At 48.7% G+C, this 21,722-nt stretch overlaps 1 protein-coding gene across 6 annotated transcripts in view; it reads left to right on the top strand.

The window, feature by feature from the left end:
• The window catches only part of LOC125162401 (two pore calcium channel protein 1-like), a 62,953-nt gene that overhangs the window by 31,442 nt on the left and 9,789 nt on the right, over positions 1 to 21,722 (top strand). For all 6 annotated transcript variants that reach the window (XM_047853359.1, XM_047853358.1, XM_047853362.1 and 3 more), the window contains 8 exons: positions 1,950 to 2,078; positions 6,180 to 6,296; positions 6,397 to 6,515; positions 6,742 to 6,843; positions 8,257 to 8,383; positions 10,392 to 10,593; positions 19,615 to 19,759; positions 21,415 to 21,600. In XM_047853359.1, the coding sequence (XP_047709315.1) occupies positions 1,950 to 2,078; positions 6,180 to 6,296; positions 6,397 to 6,515; positions 6,742 to 6,843; positions 8,257 to 8,383; positions 10,392 to 10,593; positions 19,615 to 19,759; positions 21,415 to 21,600 (1,127 nt within the window). The remainder of the gene's footprint in view (positions 1 to 1,949; positions 2,079 to 6,179; positions 6,297 to 6,396; positions 6,516 to 6,741; positions 6,844 to 8,256; positions 8,384 to 10,391; positions 10,594 to 19,614; positions 19,760 to 21,414; positions 21,601 to 21,722) is intronic.

Genomic DNA, 21,722 nt, shown 5'->3' with positions numbered 1-21,722 from the left:
TTGTTGTATTTGCCACGTTTCCAGCTTTTCTTCTTAGTCCTAAATCACTATTTATTGGCACTTAGCAGCTGATCACGTACGGTTTTGAGTAATCGCATCAAATTCACCGGCTACTCCGGCTCGGTCCAAGTATGAAATTGATGATCCACTCATGTTAATTTCCTGACTTGATGCTGCCCCTGCAGTTGTCGCAGAGACTGGATGACTGGCAAGGCCCAGAATATCTACGGTCTGGTCCTTCAACAGATTAAGTTCACTGACCCCTATCTTTATTACCTCCCCTGATTCTGTGGGTAAGTGGGCCCAGGCCGGAAAGATTTCCTGCTCCTGTGTCGTTAGCTGGGGTAACAATATCTGGAAGCTCCGTGGATCTCTGGAGGCTGGCAGGTGCTGCTGGCCGCGAGCTGGGAGCTTGCCTGGCTGGAGCCGTGGCCCAAGTGCCCCGCTGTGTTATGCAGCTGCTGCATGTGGTGTAGGTTTCTCCCAGTGGGGGAGGAGCAGGGCCAAGCAGGAGCATCCGAGTGTACAAGCCTCCACTTCTGTCAGCTTGTTGATGTCCTCTCGGCCAAAGCCCCTGAGATGCCGGAGCCCCGAGTCAACATGGGAGGACGCTGCACACGGGGCTGAAAACTGGGAGCGTGGTTCACCGGGGGCCACCAAAGTGATGGTGTAACACACTTCTGTATGATGAAGAGGCTACAATTAGTGAAGTCTCTGCATAGAAAACTTGTAGCCCAGTGACTATCAAAACAAACCCCAGAGTTGGGAGAAGCAGAGCTGTGCATTCAGAGACCCAGACGGTCAGTCCCTCCCTAGCACGGCCCACTCTGGACGCGATGAGACTTCCCTGGGGTTGTCTGCTCAGCCCCTTGCCTCTCTTCCCGAGTCCTCACCCTTCCGTTTGCTTTTGGTCACGTACAGCTTCAGGTTGGCTGAGTTCAGGGTGCTCCTTCAGCCGGTGTTTGGACCTCTGGTCTCTAGAATCGAATGTGTCATGGGGGGGCTTTGGCCCAGATGCAGCATTACCAAGCACATCTTATTTTGAGCAGAGGTGTCCTGGAATTGCCCCAGACCCTGTTGCAAGCCTGGCCTTGACAGGGAGTCTCTAGAGTCCTTCGAGGATGAATAGGCTGAGGGCTAGACGGTTCGGAAGCAGCTGTAGCCCATGTCCACGCCCAGGACCCATGAAGGCTGGGGTGGGGAGGGGAAGACTGTGTCAAGTGCTGCTTTCAGGGCCCATTCTCCCCATCTCTTCGTACTGTGGCACCCTCCTCACCCCCTGATGAAGGCAAATGTCCTTGTTGGGGAGGAGTTACCGCCTCAGGGAATCACAGGAAAGCCCGGGCTGTGATCCCAGGCTGCCAGTCTAGCTGCCTGTAGGGATTTTGGAGCTGGTGTCCTGTAACCTACAGAGGAGATGGTCAGGACTTGGCACTGGGTCTCAGTGGCCTCCCTTCTTTCCTCTAAACCAGCCACACACGGGCGGAGGGCAGCAGTGGCACTGATGGCTAAGGAATGACCCACATCTCAAAACACATCTTTGGGAGGTTACTCTCCTGTTAGAGAAACTGAACTTCTAGATGCCTTTTGTAAATATGAACTTGAAATTGGAGAGCACAGAAGATGCCTGTGTCTGCCGTCCCAGACCTCCCGTCTTCTGGGGAAAGGCCTTCTGGGTGCTCTGCCTGCTGATCCAGCCCCTCCCAGGAAGCCCTCCCTGCCTGTTGGGTCATGGGATTCGTGACTCAAGGGCAGGTTTCCTCTTAAGAGGAAGAAACCATTCCAACTAGCACAGAATTTGACTGCAATTTGCCGCAGTCAAAAGGGACAGTGCTAATTCTTGGAGGGGGCATCAAGGTGGCTTGGGGGACTGGGAGGGTTGTGAGAGAGCTAAAGCTGAACGTCTAAGAGGCGGGGCGCTGTGTTTAGTCTCTCTTTTCTGCGTGCAGGCTACCTCGTTAGCAGAAGTACTCTGTCTGACTGCATTCTTTGGGAGACTTGTACATTTTGCAAAAGTCACTCCTCAAATGGTTTTCTGGAAGGATACGAAAAACATCTGCATCATGGTAACCATCGTGGTGAGTGCTCATTATAGTACCCTGAAGATTTTGTGGTCAAAGGCAGAAACTATGAAGACAAAAGCCTGAATAGATTTGATCTGGTTAAAGCAACAATGACAGACGTCGGCACAGCAAACACCATTAGCACAAATGCAAGCGGACCCCAAATGAAGAACAAACAGGGCAACGTATGCCAGTGCGAGTGCTGTGTTTTAACATAGCAAGAGCACTTGTAAATTAAAAGGGGGAAAAAAAAAGAGGCCCCCCCCCAACAGGGCTGAAAATAGGTGAAGGCATCTCCTAAAAGAAAAATATAAATAATGGCAGATAATGAAACAATGTGTAACTTCACTAATTCAGAAATATATATCAAAACAACAATAAAATACCATGTGTGTGCCTATAAAACAGCGTTAGCAAGATGGAGAGGAAACAGAACCCCTGATACCCTCCTGGAGGGACGAGTAAGCTGTCTTTCTCGAAGGCTATTTGGCAGTTCTTTGAAAAGCCTTAAAGGTGCTTACACTTGCACCCTGGAGTTCTATTCCTGGGACTTTATCTTTAGGAAAGAAGGATGTGTTCAAAGGTTTAGCTACAAGATTGGTCCGTGGCTGAACCGTTCCTGATACTGGAAAAACTGGTAACAACGTGATTTCCCGACAGTAGATATGTGTTAAATGAAACGTGGCACATCCACTCAGCCCTTTATAAACTAGTGTGAAAGTGACAAATGTCTATTACCAAGGCGAGGTGCTTACCATTCATGAAGCCAAAAGAACCAGTTACCACAGAGCCGGATCACGGTTTTGTTGCAAAGAAAAAAAGGAAAGAATGGTACGCATTCACAGAGAGATCTGGGAGGATATATGCTAAGCAGTCAGGCCAAGAGGGGCAGGGTAAGGAATTCCGAAAGGCTGCTGTTAGGGGCAGAGAGGCCCCTTCAGTGATTAGCTAAGGGTACTTGATAATTAGCTTCTTACCCCGCAGCAGCCGGCTTGCCTGAACCCTCATTCTTTCCAGTTCACCCACGGCTCAGTCTGCACGCCCCTAAGCCGTCCATTCTCAGAGCCCTCATGAACACTCCTAGGTAGGGGTCCCCGTGCTGTAGCCGATACTGGTTTCCCCTCCGAGTTTCTTTTGCCTGTGGCCCGCTGCTCGCCAGCCGTTTCTACATCTGTGTGTCAACGCAAACACAGTGGGACGAAACCCACGCCCTTTCACCCCTCGCCTCCCCTGGCTGTTTGCTTGCCGGTGGTGCCTTACGTCCCAACGCCCAGTACGACGTCCTCCTAGTCCAGATTCTCCCCTCTCTCGCATCTGGCCTCCCCGGGGCCCCTCAGGACGCCTCTTGCCCTGTTTCATTCTCCGCACGTGGACTATCGCAGTCGTCTCTGATGTGGCCACACGCTGTCTCTTTGTTGCACGCCATTCTGTTCCCACGTTGTGGCACAGGCCCTGGTCACCCCTTTCGGGAACTGTCGTGGTCACCTCCACCTCAGATGCCCGATACGTGCATTTTAGATGCTGCCGCGGGATTAGTTCTCCGGAAGCACGTCTCAGATCACTTCGCTCCCTTGCTGGAAAACGCCTGTCAGCGCCCCAAGACTATTCAGTGCCCCCCAGTCCTGCAAACGTGCTTCACTCTAGTTGGGACCTCTTCACTCTAGCTGGACCGAGTTGCCTGCTGCCCCACGCACGTACCACTCGCTCCTCCCCTGCCTGCGGTGGCTTTTTTTTTGGCTGGAACGTCCACGGTCTTTCCTCACCTTGTTCTACATACTTAACTTGACTTCCCTCCACACATCTGCTGAACCCTCAGAATATGCAGACTACCTATCTGAACTTTTCTTACTTTTAGAAATATTTTCCGCCACTGAAAAGAAATATAGGCGCACTGTGAGCGTCTAAATATAGGTACCTATGAGCACAGGCTTGGGTTCAGTCCGTAACACCATGCTGCCCGATGTGGGACGGGGTGGGGGGGAGGAGGAGGCTATTTCTGGAAGAAAGAAATCCAAACAATACAGACTGTATAAAACAGAGGAAGACACTCCTGCTAGTCTCCTCCAAGGAGACTGTGTGTGTCTTCCACGACCCTGTCTGCGGCTTGGCCCCTTATGAGGCCCCTTACTTGGCCCCTTACCTCTTCATCTCCTAAAACTCCTAGCACAGTGCCTCAAGTACGTGGGCGTGCAGGCACTCATAAAATTTAAGTCCCATCACGGTGCTCCCCTGCTTCAAGTCATCCAGTGGTTTCCGTCTCCCGTCCCAGAAAAGCCAAAGTCCTTATTGTGGCGGAGGCTCTGTGCTCCCCCTTCATTACTGCCCCCCCCTCCTCCCCCACCTTGTCCACCCTCCCCGTCTCCTGCTCTCTCCATGCATGCTGGCGCTGCCTTAGGCCTCCCTTGCGTGCCCTTTGCCTCATCCGGGTTTTCTCCAGAGCGTGGACCACCACCTGTCGCAGAGCGTCTTTATCATCAGCACCGTTCTTTCCTTCTGGAATGTGCGCTTTGTGAGGGCCGGCACCTTCCGCCTGGCTCTCGCTCTGTCTCTAGAGCTACAGTGACACCCTGCACTGAGGGGTGCTCTGTGACTGCGAGTATGGAGTGAATTGAATGAGGGCGTTCTCTTGTCTTGTCGGGGTCTTTCCTCCATCTGTCGCTGGGGCGATTCACTCCTTTGCCCTTGTCGCCCTTATTTGAAAGACTTCCGAGACTCTCCAGACCCTGGGAATAAGACTCACCTTTTCAGCCTGGTTCTCGAAGCCATTTGCCATTAGTCCTTGTCACTTCCTGCCTCGTCTCCCCCCCCACCCTCGGGACCCTTGGCTTCCCAAACATGCCAGGACAACTCCTCCCTGAGAGTCCCTTTACTATGTCTTCCTGCTGTGGCCCTTGATTTTTCTGAGTTTTATTCTTTTAAAATGTTTATTTCTTTTGAGGGGAGGGTTAGACAGAGAGGAGAGAGAGAATCCCAAGCAGGCCATCAGCACAGAGCCCAACGTGGGACTCCATCTCGTGAACCGTGAGGCCATGAACTGCACTGACATCAAGGGTCAGACTGAGCCACCCGGGCGCCCCCTGAGTTTTATTCTTTCAAGACTCTGTCATTGGGGCACCCGGGTGGCTCAGTGAGTTAAGAGAGGCCGATTCTTGATTTTGGCTCAGGTCACGATCTCACCGTTTGTGAGTTCAAGCCCCACGTCAGGCTCCGGGCTGACAGTGTGGAGCCTGCTTGGGATTTTCTCTCTCTCCCTCCCTCTCTCTCTTTCTCTCAAAAATAACAATAAATAAACAACAACAACAACAACAACAAACCTCTATCTTTGCTTTAAGATTACATGAGGGAGTGCTTACCCAGGAAGCCTCCTCCAGCACCGTGACCTTTGGTGATCTGCCTGTCCCCACCCTCCCCTGGACAGCCACGATAGTTCCCTCCTGCCAGCGCCCAGGGCACCAGCTTCCTTCCATGGCTGCATCCCATCTCCGCCCCTGTGTCGGATCTCACTGGGTCCTCTGTGGCTTGCTGAATTAACACTTTTGACGATGGAGGTTATTCTTTTTTAACTTACATCTCCCTAAAAATACACTGGGTTCTTCTTTTGCCCTGTTCTTAGGTGATCACGAACGTGACAATAAGGATCAGGATTTTCTTACCTCTGTTACCAGGCTAGACAATTTTATACGTCAAATTGAAGAAAAGTTAAAGCTAATTAGGATGTAGTGTGGAAGCATGTAACTGTGCAGGTAACCGCATGGGCTCTGACGTCAGACTGCGTGGGTTCCAGGGTTGGCTCTGCCCCCTACTAGCTGTGTGACCAGGGCCACAGGCTCACCCTCTCTGTGCCCCCAGTGTCTCCATCCAGGAATAGTGCCCACCTTAGGGGTGTGGTGAGGATAACATAGAATAATTACGGAAGGTGCTTTTTGTACTTCACGGCACATAATAAATGCACAAACAACAGCTACTTTTAATGTTATATCACACAACTAGAATTATCCTGTTTATGGAACTTGCTTTGTGACCCTTCTTCCTGGTCGGTGAGCATGCATCCCCACCATCACTTTCTCTGTCCTGGAGCAGTGTGGCACTGACCTCTCTGTCCCGTGTCTCTCACAGCTGACCTTGATTGATCTGATTATCTATGGGTCCCTGGAAGCTGTGAACATCCACAGCGTTCGATGGTCAAGGGCCTTAAGACCAGTCTTCCTAATTAACTTCCCTGAAAGTCGTCAGGTAAGGAAGGATATACTTTAGGATATGCAAAGGCTTGACTTTTGTTTTTGCAGAAAATTAGCCGATTCTTGTAAACGAAATGAAAATTTTGTCATCACAGATCCGAAGAACTTTCAGAAGCATCCGGAACACTCTGCCCGATATTCTCTACGTCTTCCTCCTGTTTATGTTCAGTGTGCTGATATTCTCCCTTATGGCCTTGAAGCTTTTTGGGGATAGGTGAGCACGCTGCTCTGGAAGTTTCTGCTTGTGAATCCCGCCCCGCCTCCCCCCCACCCCCACCCCCTTTCAGGTTCAGCCTGTTGGTGGCAGAATCTGTCACCGGGTGCCATCTTCCTCGTTCCAACACTCCAGGAGTGCTTCTGGAAGGGGAAAAGTGTATCAGAAACCACAACCTCACTTATGTGTGTGTGTTTTTCACTTTGTGTTCTTGGTTCCTCTTTAGGGGTCTTAAAACAGTGGAAGGATTGCCCTACTTCACAAATATCCTGGACATAGTGTTTGAGCTCTACGTGCTGGTCACTACCGCGAACAGCCCCGATGTCATGTACGTCCATCTTGGCTCATGTTCACGGATAGACACCTGTTACCAGGACAGAATTCGCTTTGTTAAAGGCAGCTGTCTCCAAACACCAGCAGGGCTGAGAGGGGAGAAATAGTGATTTTCCGCTTATTCGTGTTCGTGTAAAAATTTTTGAAGGATGTAAAATGTTTATGCTAACAATAGCCTACCCTGTCTGTCTAAAACTAAGCTTAGATGATTTTTTTTTTTTTTTTTAAAAAGCTGAAAGCAGCAGGAGATATCTCTTGAGATACAACTCTTAAATATCGGAGCCTACTTTCTATTCGGGATTTTTTTGCGTCTTGAATTTAAACAGCTAAGCCATCTTTCGAAAGGAATCGTGGCTCGTTCTCCCAAGCATTGATGCGCCTTTGTGGTTAGGTGAGACAGGAAAGGAATGTAGAGGTTAGTAGTTGTTGCCTTCCCCTTCGCAATGCCAATTCTCCACACACGTGGACTTCACTTAGGAGGAAAACATCATGTATTTTCTTTCCTAACGTCCTTCATATTATGGATTAAGCTTGTTTGGGGAAGTAAAATTATTAAAGAGTGCCACACTGAGTAGATACCCCTTGGGGTCTAGGGCATGGACAGGGCTCAATGCGAGTGTCAATCCCAACCAGGCCATACTGCACTTCGGGGCAGGGTGGGTTTTCTGTCCTCTAGTTCTGTGTGGGATCATCATATCGACTTGCTCTGGCTTGTTGCTCACTCTTGGGCCTGGCTCCGGAAAAACATACGCAAGGGAAAGTTGTGGCCCTCCTTGTGTGCCCTTGGATCTTTCTCTCAGACCCTGGCCATGCCAGTGCCTCCAACACCCCCTCCTGTATGAAATCCAATGTCCACTGAAGGTGGAGTGAGCATACACCCTGATTTATGCCTCTCACCCTGGTGCCATTATTAACGGTGCTCCTTTCTTTCTCATTGTCCCAGAGTGGCTAGAAAATTATCTGCCTCCCCTGCCCCCCCCCCCCCCCCCAACAAGGCAGTCTGGTGTCCCCGAAGAGCCTTGAGTATAAACCCAAGCCACGCTTCGATTCCTTCTATAGTCCTGGGCAAGTCGGTCTCCTTTCTTAGGCTTCGATGGTGAAGCCACAGTGAGGCTCCCTCGGTGTGAAGGGAAGGGAGGGGATCGGGAGATCGCCAAGGTCCTACTTGCTTTGAAAGCTGCTGCCTTGAAAAGGCACTAAGAAATTCAGAAGGCCAGCTAGGGGCGGTGATGGCTTTGCGACCCCATCACACGGGACCGCGCCATATGGGGGAGAGTCTGAGTGAGAGAAGCTTTTGCCGTGCCTCGTGCCCGTGGGTTGTCCATGTGGGATGGCAGCTGAGGTCAGCCTTTTATGCACTAAGGACCTAGGGTGTGAAAAACCGTGCAACATAATTCTGTCCTTCTAGGATGCCTGCCTATAACTTCAATTGGTGGTACTGTCTGTACTTTATAACCTACACCATCATCAATACCTACATCTTCATGTCCGTCTTTCTGGCCGTGGTCTACAACAATTATAGGAAGCACTTAAAGGTAAGGTGCATGAGCGGAAGCGGGGTGGGGGCGGGCGAGGATAGGCGCGCGGGCTGGGTGTCGTGCCAGGGAGGCCGGCAAACGCATTGGTTCAATATTTGAAAGGGTGCTTTTTCTTTTCGCTTTGGCCAATCTGAAGACTTATTTGGTGTCTTTGCTCTATTCTGCTGGCGTGGGTGGTTCTTTACCATTCTTTGCAATGGGTCTGGCAGCGTTTCTGAATTTTATGTACAGTGGCAGGCTATTGCTTTACTCATTGCTTTTAAGGCATTCAGTTGCTCATGGTTCCTGGAAAGGTTTTGTTAAGAATGGGGGTTGGGGATGTTCTCCAAGCTTCCACCCCCTTTTCCCTCTCCAGCAAGAGCAGAAACTTCTTAAAGCCAGCGGTTTCTGCCCCGGTGCCTGCCTGTTAGATTTACGTCTGGAGAATTCCTGGAGGCGTTGGGTGGGCGGAGGCTTCTGAGTCCGTGGGGGTGGGGGATGTTTTATTTACAGCCTGGAATCCACCAGGCTGCCTCAGCCGCATCACCTGCCCGCCCTCCACTGCACATATCTTTGCTGGGTTGTTTTTTCTTGTTGTAAAACTAGTGGCACAGGGAAGCTTTTCACCAAAGGATGATTTTCCCGAAGGGAAGACATTGGCTTTTGGCTTCTGATCCTTTTGGTTCTGTTCTGAATTTTTCATTGCATAGGGAGGGTCCCACCGGGGAGCAAGGAGAAATTCAGGGAGAACTTGAATGTTTGCAACTATGGAGAAGCAGGTGGCGGGGCTGAGCCTGTTGGTGGCAAAATGGCCTTTGAAGGTGACTGGCTTGTCCACGTCCTGAGCAGTCTGTGTACTGCCGGGACTTGAGCTGCTCCTGCCGCAGAGGCCAGGCCTCCCAGAGACCCTCCTATCTCAACTTCCTCCCTCTGGCTGGAAGGAGGTTGTCCCAGAGAGTCTGGTATGCTTCCCCTCTTCTTTTGCTGCTGGGCAGAACTGCTGCTGTACCTCCCCCAGCCCCAAGGAGGTGTTTCTTTGGGTAATCTTCTGCAACAGGGATCAGTCAGCAAACATCTTAAATGTGCTTTAGGTGCCCAGCACCGCACAAAATTCTGAGAAGTCAAAAATGATTAAGACACAGCCCACACCCCTCTGGGGTGCCTGGGTGACTCAGTCGGTTAAACGTCGGACTTCGGCTCAGGTCATGATCTCATGGCTCGTGAGTTCGAGCCCCGCGTCAGGCTCTGTGCTGACAGCTCAGAGCCTAGAGCCCGCTTCGGATTCTGTGTCTCCCTCTCTCTCTGCCCCTTCCTGCTTGTGCTCTGTGTCTCTCTCTCAAAAATAAATAAACATCAAAAAAATTAAAAAAAAAATTATAGTCTAGCTGTGTAATCAATTAAGTGATGACAGTACTACGGGGAGCAAAAAGAGTGGGCATCAGGTGGCTGATTGTAACCCGAGGAGGGCTGTGCAGCACCCCCCACCCCCACCCCCCCACCCCCGCTTCTGGAAGATTCCCTGTGCTCAGGCCAGATGGCAGCTCCGGGCAGGCCCTGCTGTCTTTCCTGCCCTGGACCTCTTCCTTCCGGACCACTCCTGGCCTAGTTTCACTTCCCTGACTTTTCTCCTCCTCCCTTCTCTTTCTTGATTGACTTAATGGTAGATCTATCTTCTCCCTCTCTGGGGTCTCCCTGTGTCTCAGCAGCACACCCGATTTCCTTCCTTTCTGGAAGCTTCCTTCCTCCTGGGCAGAGTGGAGTTGGGACCAGTCTGCCTCCTGCTGCTCTGTTTCTCACCACACAGATTATCCTTCACGGGCTCCCTCATTTGAACTTGGTAAGATGAGTTCTGTTTATGCAGACGGGTCAGCTGCGTGTACCTGCAGCCGGGGAGGGATTACATACCCGGCATGTTAAGAGACCCAGGGGGGCCTTCTCTTTGGCTGTTTAATTACCTTGAAATGTTTAGGGTAAAGAAGGCTTTCTTGAATCTTTCTCTTAAAAAACACAATTCTATTTTTCAAAGAATGAGATTCGCAAACTGGCGTACCTGAAACGTCACAAAATGATAGAGGCGTTCAACATTCTGAAAGTCAAGGTGGGCACGGAGTTTGTGGTCACGGAGTCCCAGTGGAGGCGGCTGGCCAAGGTCGTGGCACCACACATCAGCAGTCCCCACCTGGAGCTCCTCTTGAGGATCTCCGACGAGGGACAGAAGGGGCACGTGGGTAAGAAGGCTTGGGCGCTGACATTCCTCTTGGCTGTGTTCAGAGCGGGCAACTCCGGGGGCCCCTGGGGGGCTCAGTCGGTTGAGCATCCGACTCTTGATTTCAGCTCAGGTCATGATCCCAGGGTTGTGGGATTGAGCCCTGCGTCAGGCTCTGCACTGAGCGTGGAGCCTGCTTTGAGTTTCTCTCTCTCAAGCCCCCACTCGTGCTCTCTCTCCAAATTAAAAATAAATAAATTTTTAAAGAAGTGGGTGGCTCCTAAAAGTGATTCGTAAAACAGCAGTACTGTTTTCTTGTTTTCCTAAATTTGCAAATAAAAATGTGTATTGGCACTCCCCGCTGGCAATAATCCAGTGGAATTCGGGCCCTCGAAGCTGTGTTCTGACAGGGCTGTCCCCGTGGGAGTTGTCACCATGAGCCATCCCAAAGCCTTTACCGTGTAACGGTCATTCCACCACTGACTCTGCTTTCGGGACAGAATCTAAAATCAGAAGAGAGCTGTGGAAAGAAACGTCTACATTGCATTCCATATTTGAAAGTAAAAGGTTGAAAGTAGCCTAAAATTCATGTATTAATGGTCGGTGGCTATTATGAATAACACTTCTTATCTATGGCATGCTTATCGTGTGTGAGCCATTGTCATGACTGTTTCCTGCACGTGGTGTGTACGTGATCTTCCCCCTGACTCACTGAGGGGGGGATTTTTGTGATGCTCATTGGTCAATGTGGAGACTGAGGCTGGGAGAGGTTAAGCAGTTTGCCCAAGGCCATGCAGCTGCAAAGTGGGAGAGGCCGTCTGACTCCAAGGCCCATGTTTTGCATCATTGTGCTAAACCGCCCCAGATTCCGATAGTCACATAATGGGAAATTTTGGCCACATTAACAATGACTGTGAAGATAAGACAGCAATTCAGAAAGATGTGAGGTGACTAAAATACATCCCAAACCGTGAAGCACCCTCATTTCACCTGCTTCAAGAGAAGTCTAGATGGAAATCCACCAAAAGGGAGCGGTAAGTGTGACAGGATGTAAATTTGCATGAGACGAGGACTCTCAGACTAGTCCCAGAGGAGCCATAGGCTTCCTTAGGGCTCTGTGCACGTGTGAGAAGGAAAGCACAGTGATTCTCTGGAACTTACGTGCAAAAAGGAGAATGAAAAGACGCGGGTAGTAAGATACTGCTAAATGGGTGGTGCCCACGTCTTCCAGTGAGAGTTTTGGACCTTGGCTGGAGGAAGGCCTTTGCCCTCTTGAATTAGCAGGATTTGGCTTCCTGCTGAGCCCTGAGCATGTCTCCTCAGCCACCAGCTCGAAGTTGCGGCTCCGAGTGCCTGGTCAGGAGCCAGGCTTCTCAGAGCCTGAATGACTGCCTTGGTGGCCCCCGTTAGGGACCGGTGGTGGTTGCCTGTGCCCTTCAGCATGCCGGGATTAGGGTTCTGCTAATGGTGGCGAAGGGTGACTGGTCCCCGGGCAACCCCTGAGCACAGTGCTTTTTCAAGTCCAACCTGCCATGGACTGATAACTTTGGTAAAGCAGCAAAAATCAACACTCAGAAAAATGAAGTTACAAAGTGTAAAGTCCAAGTCCCATTTTTTCATCATTAGAGTCCGTGGACAAGATCCTGGCAATTGTTCTACAAGTTTCTGTATTCAGCACTTACCCCACAGAGGGTGGGGAAGACACGGACAGGGCCAGCTGTGGCCCAGGGGCATCTGTTTGAGGACCACTGCTCTTGACCTTAGAAGAGAGGGTTGGGACTTGGGTCCCCTTGGAGGTCCCACCCCACAACCGGGGTGGAGTGGCTGGTCAATTCAGTCCAGGTGTTCCCAGACTTCGGCCCCTCTGGTGTTGAGAATTCTTCCCTCATGGTTTAGTACCTCTGCTGCTTCTCGATGATTGGGACTCTGAACATGTTGATGAATCTTCAGGGCTTTCTCAAATTTCTTTGCAATTCCTTCTGTAAAGTGAGTTCCTGGATTGCCATTGAAAGGTGAGGTGTTCCAGACCTAGGGCTGGGGGCTCTTCGGAGTCTTTGTCTGTCAGGCGTGGGGAGGCCTGTGCACTTGGGTATCGCCTGCTCATCCAGAAAAGATACACATGGTCACTAGGACATACTCACACGAACGTTTCTTTGTTGATAAAGTCAGTCCAACTATTGGCAGTCGTTTCCCAAGTGGGAGTACGAACTGCTTTTCTTTGTCTTGACAGCTTCTTCCATGTTCTGGGCTATAAATAGGCTGGCTTTTAAACGATACCATTCAGCTGTGGCAGGGTAAATATGGAGCTTACCAAACACATCCAAGTTCTAATGACACCTCTACTTGTTTGGATGTATCATTCCATGAATTACATGAGGAAGAGGAGGGAGGAGCTCTCTGATGCTCCCGCACAACTTTCTGGAGCGTGCCAGTGAAGATCTGTGTACAAAACACCACCGCCACCACGTGTCCATCGGCAGAGGCTCTCCTCCTCCGAATGTGGGTTGTGATCTGGCACAGGGGTGAGGTCTGGAAGAGTTGCCAAAGGAGGCCGGTCAGGGACAAAAGGGAGCAGAGGAAGGGAACAGAGGCATGGCCAAAGGCTGCTGTGCTGTGGAATGTTTTCAGGCTGGCCAAGGACAGCCATAGCAAGGGCAATGTGTGGACCGGTTGACGTTATAACTCTTCCAGAAGTGAGAGGCCTCACGTCTTTCCAGGGGTCCACAGTCATCCTCGAGATAATGGAAGTCAGTAGAAGTGTTGCAGACTTGTGAGAAATAAGAGAATCTCCTCGGGAAAGGGCTCCAAATCCAGCTCCCTGGGGCAGAATATAGAGATGGAAATGACCGACCTTCCCTACCTCATGCGAAGAGTATAATGGGCCTGCTGTGAATTTTATCTATTCATGTTAATGTTCATGACATACACATATAGTCAATACCAATGAATATGCTTAAATGCCAGTGTGATTTGAAGCTTGAAAACTCTTTTTTATAGAATGATGTAAGACAATTATTATATAACATTTTAATGTGGGTGTTCTGAAGAACAAATATATTTATACATAGGGACATAGCGTTTTAATTTCTTTGGAAGTCTTTAGGTAAATCCAGATTCTTGGCTATTTATCTCAACATTCATTAGTCCAATGCCCCCAATTCAATTAGTGATTTTTTTTTTTTTTTGAGAGAGAAAGAGAGAGAAAGAGAGAGAGAGAGTGCAAGCTGGGGAGGGGCAGAGAGAGAGGAAGACACAGAATCAATCTGAAGCAGGCTTCAGGCTCTGAGCTGGCAGCACAGAGCCCGATGTGGGGCTCGAGCTCGTGAATCGCAAGATCATGACCTGGGCCGTAGTCAGACGCTCAACCGACTGAGCCACCCAGGCGCCCCTAGAAAATACATTTAAGAAACCATAAGTAGTTGATCCACTACTGCTGATATTAAGGATTTGTCAGAGAAGTAAAAACTCTACATGCTGTGTCCACATAGCTGAAATGAGTAACTCTACAGGGCCTTGTGACTTATTTATTTATTTGACGTTTATTTTTAAGAGAGAGACAGTGTGAGCAGGGGAGGGGCAGAGAGAGAGGGAGATATAGAATCTGAAGCAGGCTCCAGGCTCTGGGCTCGAACCCACAGACTCTGAGATCATGACCTGTGCCGAAGTCGGTTGCTTAACCGACTGAGCCGCCCAGGTGCCCCAGGGCCTTGTGATTTACAATATTGTGTGAGATTTCCACAAGTTGATTGATGAAGATCCAACTTTTAAAACCACAACAGTTTATATTATGCCACATGGTTCTAACCCATGGTTAGATTTATGAACACCTAGATATTAGCTGAGATCATGGCACCCACCGACCTATAAGATAAGGATGAGGGGTGTGAGAAGTTCCAGCCATTTTAGCCTCTTTGGAGAAAAGAAATTTTACATGAACTAAAACGCCATATTTACAGTTTTTGTTTACACGGAATAAAATCAGGAAAAAGACATGAAGCCACATTTTAAACCCTAAATCATAAAACAACTTAGTCTACTAGTTTTTCTTTATTGGGAGCATTAAGTCAATTTGGATTAAAATTTTAAATTGTTTTAGTTTGATTAATGAAGTAATTTTATAATGTTTTTTTTTTTAATTTTTTTTTTCAACGTTTATTTATTTTGGGGACAGAGAGAGACAGAGCATGAACGGGGGAAGGGCAGAGAGAGAGGGAGACACAGAATCGGAAACAGGCTCCAGGCTCTGAGCCATCAGCCCAGAGCCCGACGCGGGGCTCGAACTCACGGACCGCGAGATCGTGACCTGGCTGAAGTCGGACGCTTAACCGACTGCGCCACCCAGGCGCCCCAATATAATGTTTTAAGTTTTAGTCAAATGTCTTTAGATTTAAAATTTTAACCAGATCTTTAAAATGTATCTTTTTTAAATTAAAAAAACAAATAAATCATAAACAATAAAATAAAATAATAAAAATAAATAAAATGTATCTTTTTACCAAAAAAAAAATAATAATAATAATGAAGGTTATTCCCTCCCCACCATGGACTCTCTGCAATTAACTAACTGTGGCTCTATTGTTAATTGCACATCTTTGTAAAAAAAAAAAAATTTAACTAGGTGCAGACACTAAGGACAGTAAATAGAGTGACGGTTTCCATCTGATTTTCTTAAAAAATTATAGAAATGCTATTTAAATTAATAGTTCATTGTTTCGTATATTTTATGATCGTAGGGGCCAGACTTTATAAACCAGTTTGTTAATTGGGGGTTTTATTCGGAAGGCACATCTGTCAGGCAGAAAATCATGTTAAGATTGGTTCACATAATATTTAATTTCTCTAGCATTTTTATATAGCATTTTTGTGCAAGCTAAGAATTTGTCACAGGTTTTGTTAGAAGAAGAAAAGGCAATCGTGGAGCTTGAAATTCATTCCCGCCCCCCCCCCCCCCCAGGGTGTTTTTGTTAGTTTTGTTTACTTTTTTAAGGGATAGCACATTTCAAGCGTAAAGAATTTTTCACTGATTTCTTTTTTTTTTTTTTTTAATTTTTTTTTAACCTTTATTTATTTTTGAGACCGAGAGAGACAGAGCATGAACGGGGGAGGGTCAGAGAGAGAGAGGGAGACACAGAATCTGAAACAGGCTCCGGGTTCTGAGCAGTCAGCACAGAGCCCGACGCGGGGCTCGAACTCACGGACGGCGAGATCACGGACCGCGAGATCACGACCTGCGCCGAAGTCGGCCGCTTCACCGACTGAGCCACCCAGGCGCCCCACTGATTTCTTCATCTTGGGAGAATTCTTAGGTCTCTATTCGGAAGTTAAGGAATGAAGTGTTTGCCTTAAAACAACGATATTAACAATCCGTTGGTAAATGTTTCCCTGCCGGGTCGGCAGCACTACCATAACAAGGTACCACACGCCGGGCGGCTTAAACCACAGAAATTTATTTTCTCACGATTCTGGAGGCTGGAGGTCCAGGACCGAGTTGCCAGGGGTTGTCCTCTCCCCTTGGCCGGTCAATGATTGCCTTCCTGCGTCTTCATGTGGCCTTCCCTCTGTGTGTCTGGGTCCTAATCATCTCCTCTTGTGAGGACGCCAGTCATACGGGATTAGAACCAACCCAATGGCGTCACTTTAAGTTACCTCTTTAGAAGAGGCCCCTCGCCAAACGTAGTCACTCTCCGAGGCCCTCGGAGTTCAAACTTGAACACGCTAACTTGGAGGGGACACAGGTCAGCTCATAAGACCTGGTTTTCTGCTCCTGGCCGTAGATTGTTATCCTCCTTGAGAACTTTCTTCTGTCTAAGGTTAACCTCCCCCAGCCCTCCACACAGATAATCTTTGAAACCTCGAGTCCTACTGTCACTTTGTCAAAAGCTTAGACTTGAGAGCATTTGCAGTTCTGGAAGACAGAACTGCAGTGGTTTTAGCTCATCTGCTGCAGACTTCCCCGCTCACGCCATGTGACCCCCTAGTCTAAGGCTCCAAGGCCACTGGTGGCACCACATCCACACAACTCACCTGAATGTATTTCTCTTCTTCCCTAGTGGCGCTGCAGACATTCAGCGGAAGTGGCTCATGACCTTTTGAGCAGGTTAGAGGCAAGTGAAGGAGGTAGGCATACACCCTCGAGACATACCCACAGGACCCTGCTGTCTTCTGACTGGCTCATGATTTGGAGTCAGCAAGAAATCTGGGTCCTCAGCCCTTAGTTCTGAGCACTTCAGAGATGTGGCAAAAAGAAAGTGCCAGTGAGCTTATGGCTCAACAGACTTCCCAGCATTTTACCTTTTACCAAACAGCGGTGTTGATGTAAATATTGTTACCGGGGAGTGGGGGGCACCTGGGTGGCTCATTCAGTTAAGCATCTGACTTTGGCTCAGGTCACCATCTCACGGTTCATGGGCTCAAGCCCCACGTCGGGCTCTGTGCTGACAGCTCAGAGCCCGGAGCCTGTTTCAGATTCTGTGTCTCCATCTCTCTCTCTGCCCCTTCCCTGCTCACGCTCTATCTTGCTCTCTCTCTCTCTCTCTCTCTCTCTCTCAAAAATAAATACTAATTTTTAAAAATATAAATATTGTTACCAGGGCAGACACATCTTTACAGAAGACAGCCAATAAGATCTGTTGGCTTTTAAGAATCACAGGTTGTGGGGCGCCTGGGTGGCTCAGTCGGTTGAGCGGCCGGCTTCAGCTCAGGTCATGATCTCACGGCTAGTGAGTTCGAGCCCCGAGTCGGGCTCTGTGCTGACAGCTCAGAGCCTGGAGCCTGTTTCAGATTCTGTGTCTCCCTCTCTCTGACCCTCCCCCGTTCATGCTCTGTCTCTCTCTGTTTCAAAAATAAATAAACGTTAAAAAATTAAAAAAAAAAAAAAAGAATCACAGGTTGTATTTTACGGGATATAGCAGTAATTTCTAATGTCTGATTGTCCAAAAGTCTCCTGGGTTCAACTAATACTTTCAAAAGCAGTTTTAATAACAAAAAGTTGACCAGAATTACATGCTTCACAGTGGTCTCCAATACTTCTCTGAACATTCTCCCACTTCATCAGCAGTTGTGAGCATTGTGGTTTCTAAGGCTAAACACTGGAATTTTATTAGTACTCAGTGTTAAAACTTAATCCAGTATTAAACTGAGAAGCACAAACTTACAAATATGGGAAGAAAACAAAGAGAATACGGAGAGAATAATGTATCTGCAACAAGGGTTGGCAGACGATGGTCCACAGGCTAAATATGGCCCACCACCTCTTTCTGTAAATAAAGTTTTATTGGAACACAGCTATGCTCATTCATTTATGTATTGTTTATGGCTGCTTTCATGCTGCTCAGCAGAACTGAGTAGTTAAAACAGAGATCACATGACCTACAAAACCTAACCTATTTACTGTCTGACCCTTTACAGAAAAAGTTAGCTGACCTCTGATCTCTGACATAGAATGTCAGATGGATACAAGTGCCTTCTTAACATAAAATTACTATGGTTTTGATTCTCTTTGTTTTTTCTTGTCCTACTGAATCTTCCAGATTAAAAGATGTGAACCCAGTGAGACTAATAGATTCCCTTTTGGTGTAAGTTATTTAGTGAATGATGTTTTGACTGGATTCCCTGTCTGTAGGTCACCCATATACTACCCATGGTTGTCATGTCATCGTCCCCCTAACCACTGATGGTGATCCAGGTCTCTGGATCCAAGATACCCTGGCACCTAATTCTCCAAGGCTACATTTCTGCCTGAGCAGGTGTTACATGCCTTTGGCTTTTGAGACATGTATGTATATTTTCCTTCTAACTCTGAAGACCCAGGAACTTAGATATCCTAAGATATCTATGTGTGTTTTTTCATCTAACTTGATGGACTCCTGTTCTTTCATGTTCTTGGGACCACAAAACTGTTAGGGAAGATAGCAACATGAGTGTGTAACATCACTCAAGTCTGTGTCTGATTCAGGCTCCTCGCTCAGATGAGGCCACACTTCTGACGGGGCCGAAGTCTGGGTTTCGGCTGATGGCAATTCCTCATCGTCTTTCTTGCATAAACCACGCTATGGTGATAAGCGTATAGCCATCGTTCATCATTTACTCCCGAAAACTGGAATGGAGCTGCAGACATCTGCCAGGCTCTCTGAATGAGAAGCCTTCTGGGATTTAAAAGCACCCGCCCCAACTTGGCCCGTTGTCTCAGCTAGACCTGATCTGCACTGGCAATTTCTTTAGCTTTCTTTAAATTGTCCAAACGTTGACTTCGTTTCTAAACTTTGTTTTCAAAGAAAACTTGGAAAGAAGTTGTAGGAGCTTACAAGAAGAAGCAGCAACATTCTTTACGTAATCCTGATTTGATCCGTTGATGTGATATTCTTTAGGTTGTATGGAGCAGGAGGTCACGCATGAACAGGGTTGAGAACCAGCTCAGTTGACTCCTGGCCAGCATCTGACCTGTCTAGCAGGGGGGAGGTACGCAGGGTGGTGGAGAAGAGCCTGCTGGCCCTGGGCATTCGGTGGGTCTGGAGAAGACCAGCTCAGCAGTCATGTGGGGCCAGGTTGGTCAAGAAAGCCCCGGCGAATCTTGGCCTGGCTGGTGAGCCCACTTTTGGAGAAAGCTGTTGGTTTGAGTGAATCCCAGAGAAGGGGAAGAGAAGACGATAGGGGATTGAGGGGAAGGGTGTGGATTACACCTACCTTGGAGGCTTGGTGGAGAGAGAAGGGAAGGAGAGTTGACGCTGGAGAGGCAAGTCAGGCAGAAAGCAGGGATGGCCCACGTGAGGAGGAAGGTGGGTGGAAGGCAGGGAGTGAGGCAGCGGCATTTGTGAACTGGCAAAATCACATGCTTGGGTTGGCTGCCTTGGGTTGATTGCAGGTCTGAGTGAGTACAGGTGGGGGTCTCTGCACTGGCTGGCTCCTTGGCCTTGGGCCTTCCCTTTGAAGCTTCAGATCTTCACCTAGGCAAGACAGATCCAAGAGTCTACGCTGATTTGGTATCACCCTTGGAACCTTAGCGACACAGTGGCTGTGTATTGGGGATCTTTTTTTTTTATTGCAGACAAAGTGAACTTTCTGCGCTTGGCCGATCTCCTCAACATTCAGGTGGTCACCATCAACATCAGGAGACACCCACTGGAAGACTGGATGCCTCGGGCATACCGGTCATCCGCAAGCCTCTTGGTCCAGAGGATGGTTCAGCACAGGCAAGTGACATGGGGCCAGTTTTCTCTCAAGTTACTTTCAAAATGGAGGCGTTTGCAAATGCCGTCTGGACTGAATACATTTCATTTCTTGAAATTATAAATCAGCCCCCTGCTTGCTGCTTTTGGTTTCTCAGGGAGGCTTGCAAAGGGTTCTGGATGTGTTTATTCAAAAGGACAGGCTTCTGGATTATGCTTCCTTCTGCCCTGTTTCCTAAGATGCCCAAGGGCCACAGACTAGATGTGCTGTCTGAGCCAGAAAAACTGACCGCTCTCTGAAATCAGAAGGTTCTAGCCTCATCTCGAGTGATTAGGAAGTTGATGTCAGATATGGCACTTTGACTTTGTAAAGTCTGTGGTAAGAGCTCCTGAATTAGAGTCATTGGAATGGTCATCAAGAAGACCATCAATTCTTTTATTCTCAAGCAAATGGACTCGGGAAAGAGGCATTCATTGTGGTTGCAGATCGTATATTTCATATGCGTGGCCCAGAGTCATCCGTATCATCAGAGGCTCGTCCTCTTGCTCTCTGAATTTAGTGTTTCATAGAAGAGAATGGGTCAGAAGTCCTTGAAAGTGTCTCAGCCTGTGACGCAGGCACCCCATATCCCTTTTCGCCGTCCATATTTGGTATTTATCAAAGCCCTTTATGTAGAGACTTCTTCCCATTACTCCCAGCCTTGAATTACTGATGTGTTTCATGCACTGGATGTTTGTGTGTCCACCTGAGGCATCCTGAGCTGGGTCCTGGGTCTAGAGCTTCACAGAGAACAGTGGGGTAGGAGCCCCTCTTGTCTTCCCAAGGGTCACCCCGTGTTCTCTGACGCACAGGGACAGACACCTAAGCAACGAAGCCTGCTCTGTAGTTGAAGAGTCGGGTCAGAGCCCAGCTATCATACTTTTTCACCCATCTCCCCCCAGACTTGGTGAGGAGGATGGACATATTATCAGTCCCCTGGAAGGCTATGTGCCTTAGGGGTGAAGAGGCTTTCAGAAGCTTTCTTAGTTAAGGATGTTCATTTTCTTTTATTTTTATTTTTGAGACAGAGAGAGACAGAGCATGAACGGGGGAGGGGCAGAGAGAGAGGGAGACACAGAATCGGAAACAGGCTCCAGGCTCCGAGCCATCAGCCCAGAGCCCGATGTGGGGCTCGAACTCACGGACCGCGAGATCGTGACCTGGCTGAAGTCGGATGCTTAACCGACTGCGCCACCCAGGCTCCCCTAAGATGTTCATTTTCTAGGGACGAGTAGCAGAGGTGTAATGATCCCGTGCTAAGCCCTAAACCCTCTCCTTGCCCCAGTTCTGCCTAAGCTTTCACCTGATCCAGGGACTGTGCCCCCAGAGGGGAACCTGGGAAAAGCACGCCTCTATACCCCCTGCTTGCTGACTCTTCATGTTCTCCTTGGCTGGAGGGGCTACACCAAGTATCAGGGTTGGCAGGTGAATTTCAGGACCCTGGCCGTGCCGGAACCTTTACTTACTTGAGTCACAAGTGTGCATGTGTGTGCGCGCGTGCATTGGCGGGACGGGGGTTGGGGGCCTCTCGTATTCATCACATTGTTGGGAAACAAAGTAGCCCCTCTAAGGCTCTGAACATGCTCCTTTTACGGAAATGTGTGATGACGGGATCTCTTCTTTTCTTCCCTCGTGGCAGGATTTTTGTCTGGGTTTATGATGTCATCATTCTAATAAATGCCATATTCATTGCTCTGGATGAGAGAAACCCCTTCATTTCCTACGCAGAATGGCTTTTCCTTTCTCTCTACATTATTGAAATTCTCCTGAAACTGTACACATACGAGCCCAGAGCCTATTTTGGCAGAAGGCAGTTCTGGAACTGGTGAGCATGTGTATTCTGGCGTGGTAGGGGGTGGAGGGGGCAGAGGCCCTGGGCGACGAAAGGGGGTTTTCTCTCAGTGTGCGGAATATCGTAGTTTTTCAAGCTCCAGCTGCCTGGTTTTG

The sequence above is a fragment of the Prionailurus viverrinus genome, chromosome A3 (genome assembly GCF_022837055.1).
Source record: "Prionailurus viverrinus isolate Anna chromosome A3, UM_Priviv_1.0, whole genome shotgun sequence".
Taxonomy (NCBI): domain Eukaryota; kingdom Metazoa; phylum Chordata; class Mammalia; order Carnivora; family Felidae; genus Prionailurus; species Prionailurus viverrinus.
The sequence above is the reverse complement of the archived record's forward strand: the minus strand, read 5'-3'. Positions and strand labels throughout refer to the sequence as shown.